Source organism: Euprymna scolopes, chromosome 9 (genome assembly GCF_053919585.1).
Source record: "Euprymna scolopes isolate OS-2025 chromosome 9, ASM5391958v1, whole genome shotgun sequence".
NCBI lineage: Eukaryota > Metazoa > Mollusca > Cephalopoda > Sepiida > Sepiolidae > Euprymna > Euprymna scolopes.
In genome coordinates, this window is record NC_136490.1 from 136,105,804 (window position 1) to 136,127,926 (window position 22,123).

The 22,123-nt window shown below is 34.7% G+C and overlaps 1 protein-coding gene across 3 annotated transcripts; it reads left to right on the forward strand.

The window, feature by feature from the left end:
- Nucleotides 1-579: 579 nt before the first annotated feature.
- Nucleotides 580-20,871, forward strand: LOC145284859 (mpv17-like protein 2). 3 transcript variants are annotated; one of them, XM_080133856.1, is made up of 3 exons: nucleotides 580-654; nucleotides 12,665-12,710; nucleotides 20,137-20,871. In XM_080133856.1, exon 3 carries the CDS (start codon nucleotides 20,146-20,148, stop codon nucleotides 20,764-20,766), a length of 621 nt encoding a protein of 206 aa, XP_079989982.1. In that variant the 5' UTR covers nucleotides 580-654; nucleotides 12,665-12,710; nucleotides 20,137-20,145; the 3' UTR covers nucleotides 20,767-20,871. The 3 variants fall into 3 exon arrangements, with proteins under 3 accessions (XP_079989982.1, XP_079989984.1, XP_079989983.1); XM_080133858.1 differs by having other exon boundaries at nucleotides 603-742; XM_080133857.1 differs by lacking the exon at nucleotides 12,665-12,710 and having other exon boundaries at nucleotides 608-742.
- The last annotated feature ends 1,252 nt before the right edge of the window (nucleotides 20,872-22,123 follow it).

Consider the following 22,123-nt stretch of genomic DNA (forward strand, 5'->3'; position numbering starts at 1 on the left):
TCAGTGAGAAATCACTGATTATAACTTGTGTGAAAACTCCTAGTTAATAACAATAGTAGTAGTAGTAGTAGTAGTAGTAGTATGGAGTTTCTTTTTCGGCATATGACTAAAAACATTATTGGTTAAGTGAATCATAAGAATAATTTAGAGAGCTTAGTACAGTACAAAATACTAAAACTGGATTTTATCTTTTTCCCCAAACCGCGATGTAACGTTGTTTTTGTTTTTTTTTTTTGTTTTTTTTTTTAGAAAAAAAAAAAAGACAACTTATTTATTTGCCGTGTTATTGGACCAAGAAGAAATTGGAGTTATCGCCCCCTAATAATGGTGCCGTCCGTGTAATGCCCCCCCCCCAATATTAATAATCCTACATTCCCAATCTTCTTTTTTTTCTCCCTTCCTCCCATTTTGTAAACATGTTTTCGATTTCAATTAAAATCTCTAGATGCCGTGAATAATGGCCGCTATGAATTAATTATTATTTTTATTTTTTTAATTTCAGTCTTTTTACAATTATTTTTTTAATTAGCGCTTATTTAAAAAAAATATTACTTGGTCATCATCATCACTATTATTATTGCGAAAGATCGCAGTAGTTAGGAAGTAGCTGTCTTGTGCGAACGATAAAAACACGTGTTCACCTTGACCACAAACGTGAGGGTTTTTTTTTTTTTTCTTCGTTAGAACTAGCGCTGCAAACATCTTTACACTCTGGGGGCATCAAAGCCCACACCTTCAACAGGTAGGACTAAATGGACACTAAAAAACGCACACAGACATACAAAAAATGTTTTATATATTCATATGTCATTAAGTAGAATTAATCATATGATAATTAAAAAAAACATTCATTTTTTTTTTCTTTCTTGTCTAGTTTACACATTCTGGTTTGCAGTTGTGATCTCAATGCAATGCATTTATGTAATAGATTTTCGACTTCCAGAAAACACAGAAAAAATTAATTAACCGATTTTATTTAGCCACTTTGTTTTGCGTAAATTCTAAAAAAAAATGAACTTTAGTATGTTTAAATAAATTATGATTATAGTCAGGTTGGTGATAGAAAAATAATTTCTAAATAGCACAACTACTAGTTTGAATTTCAGTCTTTGTTTTGGTGTCTTTTTCCCCCTTTCGATTCAACAGAACAAGTCTTCTCGATATTAAAATAATATAAACAATATTTTAGCGAAATTTATTTTAACTCAAATATAACTAAGCATTTTCTCGTAAAAACAGTTTGTTGCTTATGGCAGAATCATACGGACCGTGGTAGATAAGATTTCCCAGTTAAATTCAATTTTTTCCAGTATTTTATGTTTAATAAATTGTTAGATGAAAGTACAGAATAGTTACAAAACGCGTCCTCACCCCATGTTAAAAATGGATGTTTATTATTTCAGCACGCCCCGTATTCTAGAAAAAAATCGGTGCTTGTTAAGTAACTCGATAACATAAGTTCTTGAGAATTGATAATTTGGATTGTTCGGACTACTGTTCTTTCGTGGGTAGTTCCGACGTTTTGGCCGATGTAACTTCCGGACTCCTTCAAGTACTTTTTCTTGAACATAGCAACCTTCTGTATGATACAATCTGGAGCCTGGGCGGAATTTCTGACTGAATCTTTTATTTCATCCATGCAGTTACTGTCGCTTGTAGCAAGGATTGAACCTTCAACTTTTAGAAGACCGTCATTTGAAACCGATTATTCAAAAGTTGTGAATATAGCAACATGAGAATAGTAGTCCGAATAAAAAAAGTAATACTGTATTGATTTATTACCAAAATGTTGAATTATTCGGGTTTAAAACTTAAATAAGTAACAATAATACATGATAGCTAATGTAAATATACGGGTACTTATGCAGAAGACGGACCGTATTCTTAACATGAACAGAGGACTTTTTTTTCTTTTTTTTTTATGTGTGCTTTTTAAACTGTTTTGTACAATTTCACGTAAACAATTTAATAAACAAGATACCGTAAAACTTGAAAATCCTATCTAAAAAATATCCCGATCCGTATTCTGCTTGAATACGAATACAATTCTAATTTTATCTCGTATAGATTTGTTATTGTATACAAAAATACCGTAATATTTTAAAATTTAATGAACATAAACAAAAGTAAATATTGAACTGCAACTGCATGCATCATGCAGTGCATGTGCAATTTTTACGATAGGTGTCCTTCCTTAACACGACAACCACTAACCTTAACCCTTCTAACCTTGCATGAACAATATATCGCTCGGTGGTGAGTGGTGCTCTGCCCTAGCAACATAACTAAAAAGACGACCTGGCCGATATTTAGGCCTTCTAATAATACGTTGTTATCAAATGATTTTGCAAATCGCTTTTTGCCTGATTATTGCTTAATTGGGTCAGGGTCCAAAGGGGGTAAGTCCGCTTTAACAATATGTCAGTTGGACTTGGGTTTAGTTGTTGGGTTTAATGAAGTTGTTTGCTATAAGAACATTGAGGTGTTTCTACAGAATTTGAACCGAACCGACCGACTTTTGCCAACTAAGATTAAAACTTCGTGGTATTAGTGCACTTATTGATCCGTACTGAAATAATAACATTATTTACAAAGCCATTCTACATGGGGAAGGGGGGGTGTTTTGTAACTATTCTGTCCTCTAACCTTTCAATTTAATAAAAACATATCATAAAACTTTAATTAAACTTGAAAATACTATTTAAAAATAGTGCATTAGCACCAACTTCGTTTATGGTTTTAAAAAAAAAAAAGGTTTGTTTTGAATTCTATAGGTGGGGGGGGGTCATTTTTTTCCCGCGCACTTCCGTTTGCGCACGCGCGTTACTTTATATTGTTTCACATCCGTTTTCGAGGATTATAGACTTTTACCAAAACAATTTTTTTTTTTTTTTTTACTTTTAAGGGAGTTGAAATGTATGTAGTTTGTGAATAAAATCTGATGGACAGTCATTCCCATTGTGAAAGCTAACCAAACTTTTTTGTCTTCAGTCATAGAAAAAATCCTTGTCGGCTGGGGCAATTTTATTTTATGTCCTTGTGCAGACTGCAGAGTACTTATTTTTGAGATAACTGGATATTCCTCTATTACAAAACAATTTGGTGTTTAATTTTGTACTCGTGGAGAATCAAGTAAATAGGGACACCACATCTATTGGTGTGAACCTCTTAGGGATTACCTCCGTCTTTCGGAAGGGCAATCGGTTTGCCTGTCGCTAAAATGTTCTAATTCGAGAGGAAATGCCGACAGTATTTTGAGTATTATCCTGACACCTCATCCCCGAAATAAAATCTAGAAAAATCTGTGTAATGTACGTACCCGTGACAGTGTGGTACACTAAAAAAATCACGTAAATTGATCAAGTAAAAATAAAATAAATTTATTTTTAAATACGAAAATCAAATTTTATTACTAAACTACAAGTAACGATCTCGTGATTACATATTAAAAATATTGCGAAAGAGCAAGGGAGATAACTCTAAATATATATATTTTTTTTACATTGGAGTCATCACATATCAAGGCCCGGAGTTACTAAAGGGGACGGCTCATAAAGAACTTGTTCACAGTGGAGTTGAAGACGACCAAATTGTAGTCAGCTGGAAAGCAGGCAAATGGAAGAGAGTTCCACAAGCGTATAATTCTAAGAAAGAAACTTTGTTCATGGAATATAGTTTAGTTTTAGGCACAGATAAAGAGTGGGGAAATTATTGATAGTGTTTTGGATAGATTGGAGCTCAGACGAACACTTGTAATGAAATAATAATAAAGCAGAGACAGGCTCGCAACGTCTCTTCTGGGAGAAAGAGGTTGCAGGGAAGAGAAAAGGACATCCCTCTAGGCTACAAAGTCTATTTTGAACTCTGTCAAGGCAGGATAAGCTGCTTCTAGCAGCTCCTGACAGATTTGGCAACAGTACATCCTAGAATGCACCTGGCTCTTATACAGGTAGAGAATTGCATCGGCAGTGAGATATCTACTGGAGCGGTAGAATGATGCCACCATTTTTCCAGCAATTCTGACAACGGATTTGATGTATGTGTTGAGGAGTAAAGGTCAGACCCAGAAGCCTGTCAAAACATGGAGCCTCCCCAAGACAAGAGTCATTCATTTCAATTGATGCCAGACGGAGATCAGAGCATTGATGATGTAAAGATAGAAGCTTGGTTTTAGATGCATTAAAATTAACCAGCCACCTCTTTCCCCATTGTACGACATGCTCAAGATCAGAGGAGAGAGAATCAGTGAGAACTTAGTCATTTATGGCGTTTGATGTGTTACCATAGATGGTAGTGTTGTCAGCATAAATGCCTACTAATGATTTTAGGATGTCAGGATGTCATTTGGGAGATCATTGATGTAGATCAGGAAGAAAGTTGGGCCCAGGATGGACCACTGAGGGACTCCAGCATTAATATTGTGAGCTTCTGATTTCTGCCCATCAGCCACTACACTTATAAACTTTTACAAAAGGTCTACTCCCTCCAAAAATCTCACCTTGCCAAACGCCTTCATTGGTTCAGCCATGCCCTTCGACGACACCCAGGTGACTTTATCTGAGACGTCATCAGTCCAGACATCACAACCAGGCTGGAAGAAATATCACAATGGCCTATTCAAAACTTGGCTCAGGACAATAAAACAGGATGCTGGATTGATTCTGTGCCCTTAGCTTTATGGAGTTAGCCACTGGAACTGCGAATGGCTTGCACTCATAACAGAAAGAGTCTTGAATCACCGTGCCTGGTTAGCCAGTGTTAAAGATGTGGTGAACTTCTTGGAAAGAACCAGCCCAACGGATCCAAGATTAATGTTGCAATCAATGATTAACCGAATATGCATCATATAATGCTTGGAATTACATTTATTAAAGTTAAAATTAAAGTGTAGCAATGAATACCAGTATTTCATTCTAACATTTAACAACAGCTTTATTGATTACCTTTATTAGTAGGTTTGTATAGAGAAAGGATTAGTCGTGGTAGAGTCCCTGTGTAGAAACATTCATGAATAATTAGACAAGCCTGTTGAAAGAGAGAAGAGTCCATGTGTGTGTGTGTGTGTTGAAGTTATGGTCTGCAGCCATGATAGGTTGTCTCCTAGTAGAAGCATGCATCACAAAAGATTAGAGACAGTGCTGTAGGAAGATAAGAGTTCATTCATGTACCATATTGTGGCAGTAGGGCAGGTCCATTTGCAAATTTTTTCAGAAAATAAACAGGCCACTGGTGATGATAGTTGGGATTTGATGTGATAAGAACATATACCAAAAATTAGATTCCCATCTTGAACAGAAAATTGAACATTTAATTTTAAAAATCGTGTAGAAAAATGCTGAAAAATCCTTCATTTTCATAGCAGTTTTCACAGCACTGACTTTGAAATTTCACTATTTTTATAAAAAAAAATCCAATTAAAATTGATATATTTATATGAAATACATTGAAAGAAAAATAAATACATGAATTATAATTTTAATTATGAATCACAACTAGCAAAATATCTCAACTTTTACTGCATTGATTAAACAAAAATTGTAAAAAAAGCTAATTAGCAACTAAGTTTTTTAAATTTCACAATTCAAAAAGATATGTGGAGATGTATTACACAATATAACATCTTGATACAAGTTACAGAACCATGTATTTCAATTTTTTATTAGCGGCAATAATATAAACTTATAATAGAACTAAATTGTTCTGTATAATTTCTTTTTGAGGAAAATGTAGGTGTAATTTGCTGGTAGACTTTGTAATAATGTGTCTATGTCTTGCTTCCTGCCCATATACAACTTTTTGAGAAAAATCAATCAAGTTTGACCAGTGTGTGGCTGAAAAATTGATAGCAGTAATCTTTTTCATTTTTTTTTTTTTTTTTGAGTTGTTCACTATTTCTGGAAAAAAACAACACAAAAAAAGAAAATTATTTGAAAACACTTATTTTTTATATTTTTACGATGTAGCATGAATAAAACTAACTATTGTTTGGGTAAATTAAGAAAACTAATAAAATTTAATGGATAAATATTTATTTACCTAATCGACAAAATCATTTCAATGTCCTCTTCTCTCACATCCAATTCATCTGAGTTTATCATCGATATTATATTTTCCGGAAGTAGTGCAAAAGCACTATATATTGAACAGTTTAAAACAGTAATTTGGATTTCAGTTAACTGCTGTGTTCTCTGAATCATATTAAAATATACTGTTGTTGGTTAAAAAAAAAATTGTTGGTTTGGATCTCAAACCAACTAACTGCATACACTTGGATGATAAATTTGACCAAAATGTTTAATTTATTATAGTGTTTGGGGATAGACACCTCTGGTCCATAAACACATTAACCTTGTGGCTTATGTTAGCCATCTTCCTTGATTCAAGGGCCCAATTTTCTAAGCTAACTTCTCCACAAAAAATGCCAACAGCATACCCAAAAAGTAGCCTCTGGTCTTCACACTTAAATTATTTGTTTCTTCTGCTGTCAGATAAGGATGATCGGGAGGGACACTAATTTTTTAGAATTCTACTTGAGGCAAATCTTGATAATTATTGATACAAAGTTTCCCCAAAGGATCAGTAAATGCTGTTAGGCTTTTTGTTATTCCATCAATTAATTTAAAAATTGCTGTAAATGGCAGTTCTTCTAGTGGAACTTGAAAATCGGAAAATTTGCATGTTTAATAATAGAGCCAGATTACATAATAAATACCAATATATTTTATTTTTCACAAAAAAGGAACATAATTGCAGGTGAATCTATAGAATTAATTTTACCTCCTTTTTAGGAGGACAAGTGCAGACTATGTGCCTTGTTTGACAATTTTCAGTCTTGCACTTTACTGCAAAGTCATCACATCTCAAGACAGAAAGTTTATAGCTACAAGAAGATATATCAAACAGTCTGTCTCGCTGTTCCTTCATTCTTTTAACTTTGATTGCTGCAAGAGATTTCCTGTCAATCTGTTTGGCCCTCTTATAGCAAAATATATTGACCTTCTGTCCTATATAATGTTACCTTAACAAGGGCAATTGTGGATTGACTGCTTGCCGAATACTAATTATTTCCTTGGCAATTAACTTAGAAATCTCACTATTTTTTAAGTGGGGATAACTGTTTTCGAGGAAATAACTAAACTGGATGGCTTGTCGTGAAGTTGGGGGTGCTGTTTCATCCAAATGATTAGGTGGACCAGCAAATTTTGTGAACCACGGGTTAAAACTGAACGTCGTGCTTTTACTGACATTCTAATCTGAAAAGTAAAATAAATAAATGGATTATAACTGAAGGAAACTGTATTAGGCTATCTTCCAGTTTCATACGTAAAAAAATAAGTGCTAGTTATAAGAAATAATGAAAAACTCTGTAGAGTTGAATTAGATGTATTGAAGAGAGAGGACCAAACCAAATCAGAGGCATAGTAGTGTTTAGTTTAGACATTTTTCGCAGACTTTACCTCCTCTTTCGATAACATGAATTTATCCATAAAGAGATTCATTCTTGCTGTCGCTGTGCCATTTTAAACAAGCATTTAAAGTTTGAAAAACCAGTGCTTGTGCATCTATGTTACTATGCTATTTTTAATAGTATTTTCAAGTTAAATTTAATTTTTATGAAATTTCTGTTTATTAAATTTTTAGGTGAAAGTACAGAATAGTTACAATGCAACCCCCTTCCCATATTAAGAATGGCTTTCTAAATAAGAAAGTTATTTTAGCACAATAACATAGATGCACACATAACGAAAAACCTTTAAAGGAGTTTCCTTATTTACTCGTATTAATCCTTGTAGGTTATCTGATTTTAAAACTATAATTTTAGAAGAAAAACACTGCTTAAAAACAATTACTCCCTAAAAATAAAAAAATTAAAATTTGACACTAATTTTCTGCAAAGTATGTTTTATTAAGTATAAAAACTTGAAAATTTACATGGTTATGTTTCGTAAAGAATGTGTAGAATAAAATTGTATGGACTATTTTTTTTTTTTTTTTTTGCTTTAATATAAAACTGGAGTATTACCATATTTTAATAAAAATTTCAAATAGAATTTGATGTGAAATATTAGGTTGGTGCAAAAATAATGTTTTTGACGTTTGTTTAAACGTCCAAAAAATGCTATTATTTTTGCACCAACCTAATAGAAAAACAAATTAAATAAGATAAAATATGTTTAAATTCACTGCAGACACTTGAAATATAATAATATATATTTGAAACAAGTCTTTTTCGTTTTTCCTTTTGAAATAATTAAGCCTAAATCATAATGTTTTCAAATTAAATAATAAACAAACATTAATTTTCAATATCAATAACGAGCGTGTTTTGCGACGGTGAAATCTAAAATGTTTCCACCCAAAAAAAGTTCCTGAAATGAAAAAGCGAACTTTGGTCATTATTATTTAAAAAACATAATTTTGCTTTTACACTTAATATTTATTTTATTAATTCATTATCTTCACTCATTTTATTTAAAAATGTAGTTTAAAATATATTCTAAATAATGATTCCATTTTCTTAACAGTACGGATTGTTTGGATGACGGGACGTTCTTAACAATTCACTGAAAAATTTTTAATCACTTCAATTTTTCAACTTTTACAGTCATTTCCTCAAGCAAAGTTAACGATTTGGAGAAAAATATTTTGTGTATGTCTTTTCTATGTCAAACCCCAACTATCATCACCATTGCCTCATCGGGGTTCCAAAATCGACCTGCCCTATTGTGGCAGTAGCCATGTTGGATTCTTTGTCTTCATAATCGCTGTCTTTGTTTTTATCTATCCAAGTTATCTTCCAGCTAGAAGTGTTATATAGCTGGAGGTGACCCTGTGCAATTATTCATCTTTAATTAGTTTAATCATTTATATCTTAATCAGATTAAAATACAAACCTTGTCTTCTGGCAGACGTTTTTATCTTAGCGAAAATATCATATTCCAAAAATCACATAATTTAAATAGTTTTATTTTTATTAAGAAAATCATTTTAAAGCGATTTCTATGTATTGTTTTTTCAGATTGTTTTCAAAATGGCTGACAAAACAGCCACTATAGATATTATATTTAATTGGAATTTATTATTGAGATGAGTATTATTTATTGATTTTATTTTATTGCAACTATTATTATCTTTCTTAGATGTTGTTTCACAACGTTTCGGCCAACTATTCCTCTGGCCTTCGTCAGGTGGTAACCGCAACGGGATAGGAACTCCAAATCTCCTAACTGCATTCTCAGCAATTACTGCCATCCATAGTTGTTGTCATCTCACCATGTTTTGGCCAAGTAAGCCTCAAACCGGCTTTGGGTAGGATTGAAACCGCTATCTTCAGACAATTCTCACCTGGAACTGTAGAAATTCAACGTCTCTATCCACTGCGACATGGGCCCCGAAGGGTGATCAAGGTTGGATTTTTTGACCAAAACATGGTAAGACGACAACAACTATGGATAGCAATAATTGCTGAGAATGCAGTTAGGAGATTCAGAGTTCCTATTCCGTCGTGGTTACCATCTGACGAAGGCCAGAGGAATAGTTGGCCGAAACGTTGTGAAGCAACATCTAAGAAAGATGATGATAATAGTCCACAATAAAATAAAATTAAGATAGCTACTGTTTGGTAACTCCTAAAATTTTATTTTCTTATTTAAAAATAAAACTACTTGATCAATTTACATGTGTTTTGGAATATGATATCCTTGTTTTGTCTCGCATACATATATCATAGAGATTTTTCTTTATTTTTTTGTTTTTTAATATAGAGGGAATTCTGGACCAAATTTTGCAATAGTTGTCTGATGTTTGTAAAATATTAAAAGAAATTTTCAGCTTAAGATAAGAAGATTCAAATTTGGATTAAAAATTCATTTTCATGCTTGTTCAAGTTGTACAGTCTTTTTCAGGTTGATATGGAATCAGAAATAGATGTAGCCATGGATTTTATATCAAAATTAAAGCGTTAAATAGTGGCTTTATCTGGACTTCATGTGTAAACTAAATCTGGATTGTCATCTTATGTTTTTGAAAATCTGCTATAGAGATTATTTAATGACCATAGTGTATAACGTGTCATGAAAAATATATATAATGTGATAATTTATGAAGTGTAAAGTTAACAAATATTTAAAAAAAAAAAAAAATTTTACTTATGAAGGCCTGAAGGCTACTCGAGGATGAGGGTTAATGAATGTAAGGTGGTAGTTAAGTAATTGGTAATGGTGTAAATTGACTATTATGGGGACAGCTCAACAAGAACTTGTTTACATTGGATTTGAAGGCTACAATGTTGTATTCAACCAGGAAGCAGGCTAGCAGAACAGTGTTCCACAGGCAGACAGTTCTTGGGAAATAAATTTTGTTCATGGAATCTGCGTTTAGATTTTCAACCAAACCAAACTTAATGAATACATATTTGAAGATTTATAGAACTTGAAGAATAAAAACTTTTTCCAAAAGTACTAGATTCAATCGAAATGAAATAACCTGAAAAGGGTTGATATTTCCATTCTTCTCGTCTGTCACGCTTAAGTTTGAAACAATGTTACGCTGTGGGTGTGTGTTTATTTGCGTCGCGGAGGGGTTCAATGTATGTGTATATAGTTGAATCGTGAAGTGTTGAATGCGTGTATGTGGCACTACTAAATGTCTGTGTGTTCTTATAAACAAACCATATGTATGTTTTGTAACGGACTGTTGTTCTCGCCTTAATGTCTATTTTAGCCCATGACTCATCTAGGTGTTGGTGTGTGCATATCGGAACATCTAACACCTGACAACATACCTGTTTCTGCTGTTGTTTCTTCTGGGAAGTTGATCAACCGCCCTTGGGGGAGCTGAAATCTGTTAGAAGGAACGCTTAAAACAGGACCAAATATGATATGAGATTTTATGTATTTATTTCACTCCCAGGTATTCATCATAGCAGAGGAGTGATCAATGATCTTGGCTTGGGGTAGTTCTTCTCTTCTCCCCCTTGTGGGGAGACCCATTTTAGCCTATCTTGTTCATTCAATGTCTTTGATCCAACTCAACGATACAAACCGGAACACATGACATATGCGACATGTCATGTCTGGTCACATGTTCGGATACTTACAGGTACAAGCTGTCAAAACATGACGATGCAAATCTCTGTTGTCCACTTATCGCTAGATAAGATAGAAAGATAGATAGACATATGGATAGATCAATGGATAGATATACAGATCGATAGATAGATGGATGTACAGATAGATAGATGGATATACAGATCGATAGATAAATATACAGATAGAGCATTGCCAATGCTGCTGCAAAGAAGGTGGGCGCTCTCTACCGTGCTAGAAAATTACTTAGGCCTGAAAGTATCCTATACCTCTATAAAGCCACCATTCGCCCACGTATGGATTACTGTTGTCACATTTGGACTGGTGCATCTGCTGCTTGTCTCTCATTCCTGGACACGGTTCAAGAGAGAGTTGCCAACCTGATAGGTCCTGAACTGTCATCTAGATCTTCAGCCTCTGTCCCATCGACAAAATGTTGCATCCCTCTACCTGTTCTACAAATACTTTAATGGTGAATGCTCTGACGAACTGCAAGCACTTGTACCTCCTCGACATGACTACCCCCGACAAGCAACTAAGTCCCACCGCTTTACAGTAGAGATCCCTAGGTGTAAGAAGCCTTTTCTCCAATAGTTTCTTCCCCAGAACTGCAAGTCTTTGGAACTCCCTTCCGGGATTCTGCTTTCCCAACTGTACTGATATGCAGAAGTTCAAGTGTAATGTGAACAAACATCTTTCTACTCATCTCCCTTCATAATGCTCCCGCAAATTATGTCCCCGATAGTAGCCCCCTTCTTCAAAGTGGCACTGTGCCTTGTTTGGGGTGAAAATTGAATTAAAAAAAAAGATAGACATACAGATCAATAGATAGATCGATAGATACACAGATAGATAGGTACACAGATCGATAGATAGATATACAGATCAATAGATACACAGATAGATAGATAAATAGATCGATAGATATACAGATAGATAGATCGATAGATAGATATACAGGTCGATAGATAGATATACAGTTTGATAGATATACAGATAGATAGATATACAGATCGATAGATACACAGATAGATAAATAGATCAATAGATAGATATACAGATCGATAAATAGATAGATATACAGATCGATTGATAGATATACAGATAGATAGATATACAGGTTGGTAGATAGATAAACAGATAAGACACTGTCTCTGCCTGACCAATTCTCTAACAATAACATTTTTATTGCTAACTGCAAAGATTAATTATTTATTCCTAAGTAAAAGCAAAAACAAATATTCTTATCAACTACTTTAAATTTTACAATGAAAGTAGAAAGTGTATCTTGCGTTTATTTTCAACTGCCTCGTAACTCTCGCTTCTCTTATTTTGTCTCTTAGTCCTCACATTTCATAAGCGTTGTTTCTGACATAGGAGGAAAATTTATGTTTTCTGTGTTTAAATTTATTTAACACTTATCATTGGCTGGTTTTTGACCTTAAGGTATTTTTTGTCTTTTTGGCTCCTTACATCAAGTGGTTTCAGGCCTTGTCTAGAGCAATTTTCATTAAAAAAAAAGTATAGAAAGAATAACTTCTGCTCCATTACTTATGCATATATTGTTTTCTTCTCAGATTGCAGACTGATAGACTGTGGTGCTTCTGTCTTTCCTGTTTAACTGTGAGTTTATTGAATTATAATATTTTTACCATTTTCATATTTTACAAAATTCTGAAAGTATATTGATAATTCATATTATTTGGATTCTTCGGACTACTGTTCTTAACTTGACTGTTATTTCCGCTTGGAATTCCATGCAAACTCCCAAGTTCAACAGAAACATTCCCGAGTTAGACAAGATCTATCTGAAGAAGGTTGAAGGTTACATTGACTAAAATGTTGTGAAAATAACTCAAGATGAGAACAGTAGCTACAGCAGATATCTTACTGTAATCTCCGAACATATATTACATACACTGGACAAAGCAGGGGAGGGTAGGGCAGTAACTCTAGATATATCTAAGGCTTTTGACAGAATATGGCACAATGGTCTTCTCAGGAAAATCAGATTATACGGTATCACTGGACGAATACTTAATATAATTAAATCCTTCTATATATATATAAAAGCGAAAATGTATGTGTGTATGTATGTACGCTTTTCCTCGATGTCCACAAAAGGCTTCTTTCAAAGAAGCGCTTGCTCGGTTCACAACTTCTTAAAACTTTTTATATCATCTATAAATTGTAATATCTCAGAGTTATCCATGGAGCTCGTCTGTCTATTTAATTTTATTGACTTTCAAACGTTAATTATTCAACATTTCCCGCATCGGCACGCATTACATTCGGTTTTCCGTATAAAAAAAAGCGAAACTCGACTCTAATCACAGGCCGAAAGCCAGTTGTCTCAAGAGCTAAGTAACGTTTGTTCAATGTCGACTTCGTCATATCAGACTGTAGCTTTCATTTTGCTCCTAATAAACAGGGAGCGGGTTTTTAAAAACAAACAAACCGATTTATTCACCTCATTCAAAACTGTCCCGCACAAAATCGTAACTGCTGAATACCTATCGCCGTCACATCAATCAAAAACGCGCACCTGTTTTTATTTTAACACTTTACTATTTTCCAACTGCGCATCGTGAAGGCTTCGTTTTTTTTTTTCACGGGCACCTGTTTTTTTTTTCACATACTTCGAAAAACACCCGGGCAATGCCAGGTACCCCTCGCTAGTCTTAAATAAGAGAAGAATCCAGATTGTCTTCGGTTGTACATCTAAACAATATGATATAAATGCAGATGTATCTCAGGGGTCGATCGTTGGACCTTTATTATTTCTAATATTCATAAATGACCTCCCTGATAAAATTGTCTCTTAGATGAGTATATTTGCTGATGACACCACACTCTATAACAGGCACTAGGGGAGAACGAATGAACACATATCTAAGGAAATGGCAGCAATCCTAAAGGAAGGCCTCCAATCTGTAGTGAAATGGGGACAAAAATGGATGGTCAATTCAATACTGCCAAGAGTAAGCTTGTTTCCTTCTCAACCACCAATAGCTATGGCTAAAGATACATTACCTGAAAGTACTCCTTTCAAACTCCTCAGCTTAATGTTCACAGGGGACATGGGTTGGAACAGATGTATCGAGAGCATTGCCAGGACTGCTGTGGGAGTGGGGGGGGGGGCTCTCTGCCGTGCTAGAAAGCTACTTACGCCTGAAAGTATCCTGTACCTCTATGAGGCCACCATTCGCCCACATATGGAGTACTGTTGTCACATTTGGGCTAATGCATCTGCTACTAGTCCCTCGCTCCTGGACAGGGTTCAACAGAGAGTCGACAACCTGATAGGCCCTGAACTGTCATCTAGGCTTCAGCCTTTGTCCCACCACCGAAATGTTGCATCTCTCTGCCTGTTTTACAAGTATTTTAATGGTGGATGCTCCGGCGAACTACAAGCCCTTGTACTCCCTCGACGTAAATACACCAAACAAGCCAGACAAGCAGCAAAGTCCCACCCCTACACAGTGGAGATCCCTAGATATCAGAAAGCCTTTTATGCTAATAGTTTCTTCCCCAGAACTGCTAGACTCTAGAATTTTTTTCTGTGTTTCTGCATACAGAAGTTCAAGTGTAATGTGAACAGACATCTTGCTGCTCAACTCCCTACATAGTATCCCTGCAACTTATGTCCCTGATAGTAGCCTCCTACATCAATGTGGCACTGTCTCTTTTTTGGAGTGAAGATGTAATTTAAAAAAAAAAAAAAAAGTAGTCCGAAGAATCTAATACGAATAATCAATTCTCATCTAAAAAAAGTTCAGAAATGTTATATATTGATAAAATATATATTTTTTAAAATCAAGAGATTTTGAACGACATTTTTTTTTTTTTAATTTTGTAGTTGTATAAAAATGATAATAATAATGACTGATTTTTTTAAACCATGGTGGCTTAATAGCCACCATTAAATTTGAACGGAAAAGGGGGAAATTAATAAATTTATCCCAAGATGGAAGGTCTGTGATGTATGGCTTAATAGCCACCATTAAATTTGAATAAAAAAGGGAGAAATTAATAAATTTATGCCAAGATGGAAGGTCTATGATGTCTGAAGAAACCTGAAGTTCTTCTTCCTATAATATTATGTAGAAAGAGCATCTAAATGGAGCGCTTTCATTGACTGATTACAAAATGGTTTAAAAGTATTAAACAGAAATTGGCAACAAATAATAAAAAAAAAGAATAGGCATGTCTTGAAGAAGCATAGCATGTAGCCAATACGACGTAAGTTAAAAATAACTAATAATTATTTTATATTATTACATTTTATAACGTTGCATGTGTTGGAGAAGAGATGATCTTCATGTGTGTTTTTGACTACATGGTCAGAATATAAAGGAAAAGGCTTGATGACCATTGCTTTTAAAAAGATGATTGGTCTCCGCAATGGCAACAAGTGCAGGTTCTGCCACAAAAAATAGACAGTGTGAGCCACCTCACATCCAGCTGTAAAGTTCTGCTGGTTGGACGGCTACTATACGATGTGACATACAGGATTATCTGAAAAAAGTTGAGTACCAAATGCAGCAGCAAATTCTGGGAACATATACCAGAAAGAACAGTTGGAAATAAGTCCTACACCATCCACTATGACTATGCAATTCATGCCTTAAAAATGGAGTTGTTAAACCTGACATAGCAATATAGGACAAAAAAGAGAAAGAAGCAACCTTAGTAGAAGTTAGTATCCCCAATAAAGCTGAATTAAACAGTGCTGAGAAGGAAAAGATAACTAAATACCAAGGCCTTATGTTATTTAAAAAAAATTTTTTTTTTATTGCATTTTTACACCAAAAAAGGCATATTGCCACTTTCATGTAGGGGGCTACTATCAGAGACCTAAGTTCCAGGGGTACTATGTAGGGAGTTTAGCAGCAAGATGTTTGTTCACATTACACTTGAACTTCTGCATGTCAGTACAGTTGAGGAAGCAAGAAACCGGAAGAGAATTTCAAAGTCCTGCAGTTCTGGGGAAGAAGCTATTAGAGTAGAAGGCTTTCTTACATCTAGGGATCTCAACTGTGTAGGGGTGAGACGTTGCTGCTTGTCGAGTTTATTTTCGTCGAGGGGGTACAACTGCTTGTAGTTCGTCAGAGCATCCACCATTAAAATACATGTAGAACAGGCAGAGGGATGCAACATTTCATCGGTGGGACAGGGGCTGAAGTTTAGATGACACTTCAAGACCTATTTGGTTGGCGACTCTCTTTTGAACCCTGTCCAGGAGCGAGAGACTAGTAGCAGATGCACCAACCCAAATGTGACGGCAGTACTCCATACATGGGCGAATGGTGACTTTGTAGAGGTACAGGATACTTTCAGGCGTAAGTAATTTTCTAGCATGATAGAGAGAGCCCACCTTCTTTGCAGCAGCCTTAGCAATGATCTCAATGTATCTATTCCAACTCATGTTTCCTGTGAACATTAAGCCAAGGAGCTTGAATGAAGTGCTCTCAGGTAAAATATCTCTAGCCATAGCTATTGGTGGTTGGTAAGGTTTCATGTAATTATTAAAGGAAACTAGCTTTGTCTTGGCAGCATTAAACGTTACCATCCATTTATGTCCTCATTCCACTACAGACTGAAGATCTTCCTCTAGGATTTCGGCCATTACGTTAGATATGTGCTCATTAGTTTTCCCAAATGTACGACATTAAAAAAACTGGAATCTAAGGAAGTTCTCTATCATTCCAGTAATTATAGTAGCAACTGGACATGAAAAGAATTTTAAAAATTACCTTGCAAATATGCCCAGTGAACCTAGTGCAAGAGCGATTCAAACAATTGCACTTAAAGAGATGGTTAAAATCTTTAAAAAAAAAATCTCTCAGTTAGAATATATGAGATAGCGAGTGAATATTTGGCATCTGGTAGGATGCCTCATCTCTAGTTTTAAACTAAGAAAATTGAAAAAAAAAAATTGAATTAATAAATTTAGATTTATTCTCACAGTATATATACCAACCTTACTACTAACTCAAACTCTGATGGCAAATTATGATTATCATCATTTTTTACTTAGTTTAATCAGATCCAGAACCTTGGGTTAGACATTCTATTTGAGAAATTCGTTGTCCCAAAATTTGATGTCCTAATAAGAGCAAATCATTTTTGCTGGTCTGGACATGTTGAAAGAAGCAAGGAGTATATCAGCACCTTTTCTTTCTTTTTTCAAATATTTTTTCACCCCCAATTTGGAATCATGTCAGACAGTGGACTGTGCAGAGTTTAACAAATCTTTCAATCCCACAATGGTATGTCATTGCGAGCCTGTCTCTGTTTTATCGTTATTTTCATGGCAAGTGCTTGTCTGAGCTCCAATCTATGGTCCCTCTTGCCAAACATTCACGAGAAACACTCATTTGGCTGAAAACACTATCAATAATTTCCCTCACTCTGTATCTGTGAATAAACCTAAACATAGATTCCATGAACAAAGATTCTTTCTTAGAACTGCACACCTGACTCTCTTCCGTTCAACTGCTTTCCAGCTGACTACAATATGGCCGTCTTCAAGTCCAATGTAAACAACTTCTTGATTAACCGTTCTTCTTAAGTAATCCAATTTTACCAACTTTACACTTCTAACGATTACTATGATATTGTCTTTTTGACCAATATACACTCTTTAACCCTTATCCTCGAGTGGCCTCTGGGTCTTGATAAGTGGTGATTACCTTGTAAAACAAAAAAAAAATAAAAATCTGCACCTACTTCAAGAATAGCTTTTCATGTAATAGGGACACTTCCTATAAAGATCCTGATTTGTTTCGTATGTCTGTTGCACTTGCTCACAGCCCCACTTTATCTTTGCCCTTGCCGGGTCATAAAATATGCTTAAATATATTTTAATTCATGCAAATTTCGTATTTATTATTACAGAGCCAATTCTATTAAATATTATATTGTACCTTATATATAGTACTGATTTCAAAAGTTAAAAAAAAAAAATGACTAGGGTGCTATCAGCTAGATTAGAAACCACAAAACATTTAGTACCCCAGCCGTGTCGCCTATCGACGTAACTATCAGGAGATAAGTATGAAAGATTGATTATTAAACGATGCTAAAAAGAAATAAATAAAAACATGTCGGCAACTTAGTAAGACATTTTGTCAGATCTCCAATACTAACGATTACTACGATACTATCCCATTGATTACTGTACACGCAATAACCCTTATCCCCGAGTGACTTCCGGGCCTTGATAAGTGGTGACCACCATGTAAAAAAAACAAAAAAACAAACTTGAAATGAATATTTTACATTTCAACTTGCCGACATATTTCTGTATGCGTTATCCATCCTAACAAAGATTTTACTCGTTATAAACCATCCTTGGTGTATGATTACTATTTCCTGTTAATTTCAGTGTTATGTGGCCAGTAGTTTAATAGTTTATCAGTTAAATATTTACACACACACACACACACACACACACACACACACACACACATGCGCTCACACACATACATCTACTGTTTTATTTATATAGATGAGAGTACAAAATCTCACGACAGTAGCACTCTCTAGAGTTAAAACCGAAATATCTCCCAAGTTGATAACTTTGACCTATGAACTGTGAGTTATTCAGATTTTTGCGAATCCAGTAAATAATGTTCATACAAAACAATAGGCAGCTATTTTTTTTTTTACGAAGGAGTCACCACTTATCAAGGCCTGGAGGCAACTCGAAGATAAGGGTTAATGAGTGTACAGTAGTCAATAGGACAACATCGTAGTAATCGTTAGTAGTGGAAATTTGGTAAATTGGATTACTTAAGGGGGAACGGCTCATCAAGAACTATTGACTTTCCCATGAATAGGACACAGGGTACGTGTCATATATTTTAGAAATCAAGAGACTATACATTTAAGCTAAAATTTACACTGAGCAAAGCAGGTCATGCAAAGAATTACGTTGCACTTTTGACAATAAGTTAGTAGCTTACTATTGCAAGACTAATATAAGTTCATAAATCATCAAATGAATAGAGTTTTAGCAAATTTCACAAGAATTTTTAAGAAGGTTCCAACAACTTTTGGAGAGAAGTTAGTGAATATAGATAAATGAGTTCTATCCTCATAGGTTCCAAAACAGTTGAGCCTATCTTTTGCAAATTTCACACAAAGCTAATTTATATGTCTGGCAGTGTCCTTAGACATGTTTTGTATAGAAATTCATCTGATAAGTCTCGAAAATCAAAAAAAAATCTGATCTTAAAAATAACTTTTCTCTCTTATAGATAAAAAAAATAATTTTTACAAGGGAATATTTTACGTCACACCAGCCAAGAGAAATAATAAAATTTTAACAAATCATTTCTTCTTAAAAAACAACAGATTTACTGTCATCTGGAGATATGACTCAATGGTAGAACATTCGACTACAGATCAAATGATCCCCTGTTCAAGCTCGGGTGTACCTCACCATTTTATTTAAATTTTTTTCTTATTAATGAGTTCAATTTACAATAAAAGAAAAGGTACCATTTAAAATTAACGCAAATCATTTATTCGTTTGCATATTTTAAAACTAAACATTAATCAGAAGTAACATTTCCAGGTATTCATTGTCAAGCCCAAATATCAGCTGACATGATATTGTAAACAAACACAGATGGAATTTGATGGACGAGATTATCATCATTATTTTAAAAAAAATGTTTGCAAATTAGTCCTCGTAATATATAATAATCAATAGAGGATTGATTCTATAATAATACATACATAATCTGTATAAATTAAAATATCATGTTTAAGCATATTGTACGACCGGGCAATGCCGTGCTGCCAGCTAGTAGATTAAAGTAATGTTTATATTTCTTATGAACATAAATCATATTTTAAAAATGTTTTTAATGTCTCGTAGTTCCACTGTTTCACAATATGGTGTTTATTTTCCTGTTCCGCTTGAAATTCCCACAATGCAATTCAAAGACAATTTAGCAACTTCTGAAGAATTAGCACTACCATTTTCTTGTTTGTTAGTTGCATAAACGCACTAAATGGCTTTTCCTCTGTCTTGCAGCCAGTAGCCATGATTCCACTTGCATACACCCGGTCAATCCTTGGCAAAATAATCCCCAAAGTCCACCGGCTGTTCTCACCCAAGTACCTTCTGCTGACCAACATGGCTATCACATCATCTTTGTCCAGTTTAGGGGACATCTTGCAACAGTCATATGAGATTACCATTCAAAGACAGGAGAATTGGAATAAAACCCGGACGTTTCATGTGTCTATAACAGGGCTGGTGTTAGGACCACCATGCCATTTTTGGTACAAATTTCTGGATCATTATTTACCAGGACGAGCACCGCGGGTGATTGTTAAGAAACTTGTTCTCGATCAGATCTTCTGTGCACCTGTTATGATCTTCCTGTTTTTAACTACCCTTGGGCTTTTGGAAAAGTCATCACTACAACAAATGTGGGTAGACTTTGAGGAATGTGGAAAACCATTGTTATTGGCAGACTGGTTAGTCTGGCCTCCCGCACAAGTGATAAACTTTTATTTTTTACCAAGCAAATACAGAGTCCTCTATGACAATATCATCTCTTTAGGCTTTGATATCTATTATTCCTTCGTGAAGTTTTGCCGTGATCGAAAGTCTGGCAATAAGGTAGAAGAAATATGTGACAGTGACAAAGACACATAGGCATTTTTGTTTTTTGTTATTTTTATGTTTTTATTATTTATTTATTCATGTTTGATTTTTTTTTATTAAAAAAAAAAAAGAAAAAAAAGTTTTTTGTTTTTATTTATTTTCTGTCTTTTTTTTCTGTGTTTTTTTTCTATAGAATTAGCTATTTTATGCAGCTCTATGCTTTTATTGTGAGATTTTGATGTATAAATATAGAAGAAAAGAAAATTGGAAACACCTAAATAAATGCGTATTATTTGGATTGTACAGACTACTATTCTCGTACAACATTTTGGTCGATGTAACCGCCAACCTACTTTTGTCGAACTGGAAGAATCTTATTTTATTATTGGAATCCTTTGAGATGAATGATTTGTATATTTGTTTGTTTATTTATTTGTTTGTTTATTTGCGGACCGTTATCCTCATCTTCATAGTTGTTGTTTCGCAACATTTCAGCCAACTATTCCTTCAACCTTTGTCAGGTTGTTAACTGCGACAGTATAGGTATAACACGATCAGCCGGTCACTGGCGTGTGACCGACCCACGTGTTACACTAAATATCCTGGAAATAGTCTGTGTATGAAGATCTGTCGATTAGAGGTCTTTTGTCAGAGATAAGATCAAAGGCATACTTGAAATGTTGGGTGTGGCCATATCCTTCACTCAGGGCTGTGTCCCTACTCTGGTGTCATTTTGTATGGAATCTTCTTCATCTTCAAGCCCGTTTCCTTTGACCTTAGGCAGACATTCAATACAGGCACAAACAACGCACAACACAATTGTATGTATAAGATCTTTACTATTTTATTCTACAAATGTTTTCATACAATCAACTGAACATAATTAGCTCTTTAAAACTAACTAACCTAACTAATGATGAGAGGAGGGGGGGGCTCCCCTTCTTCTCATCTACAGAGGGACAGAAAATACGTGCTCACCTCATGCTGTCCAGACGAAAAGAGAGCAAAAGAGGAAAGGGAATTCTGAGGCTGCATTTCTATGTATCCCTCTGCCTACAGCCAAATTACCACCTGGCTATGCAGGGGGAGGGTGCATAAGCAACCACCAACCGTGGCACTACGATATAGTGCCACATAGGAATACTGAGGCTCTTAACTGCATCCTCAGTAATTACTGTCTTCCATAGTTGTCATCTCATCACTGAGGACTCTTTCTGGAATCTACACATAATTTTGAACGGAACTCTTTATTTAATCCACATAGGTGGTATGTTCTTGTTCCATCAGCCATGACTGGGCTGAAGTCATATGCAGTGATAAATAGTAAGAATGTACATCTAAAAACAAAAATAAATTTAAACTCCTAAAATTTATATTACAATTGTCTACATGGTGTAGTGGATAAAGT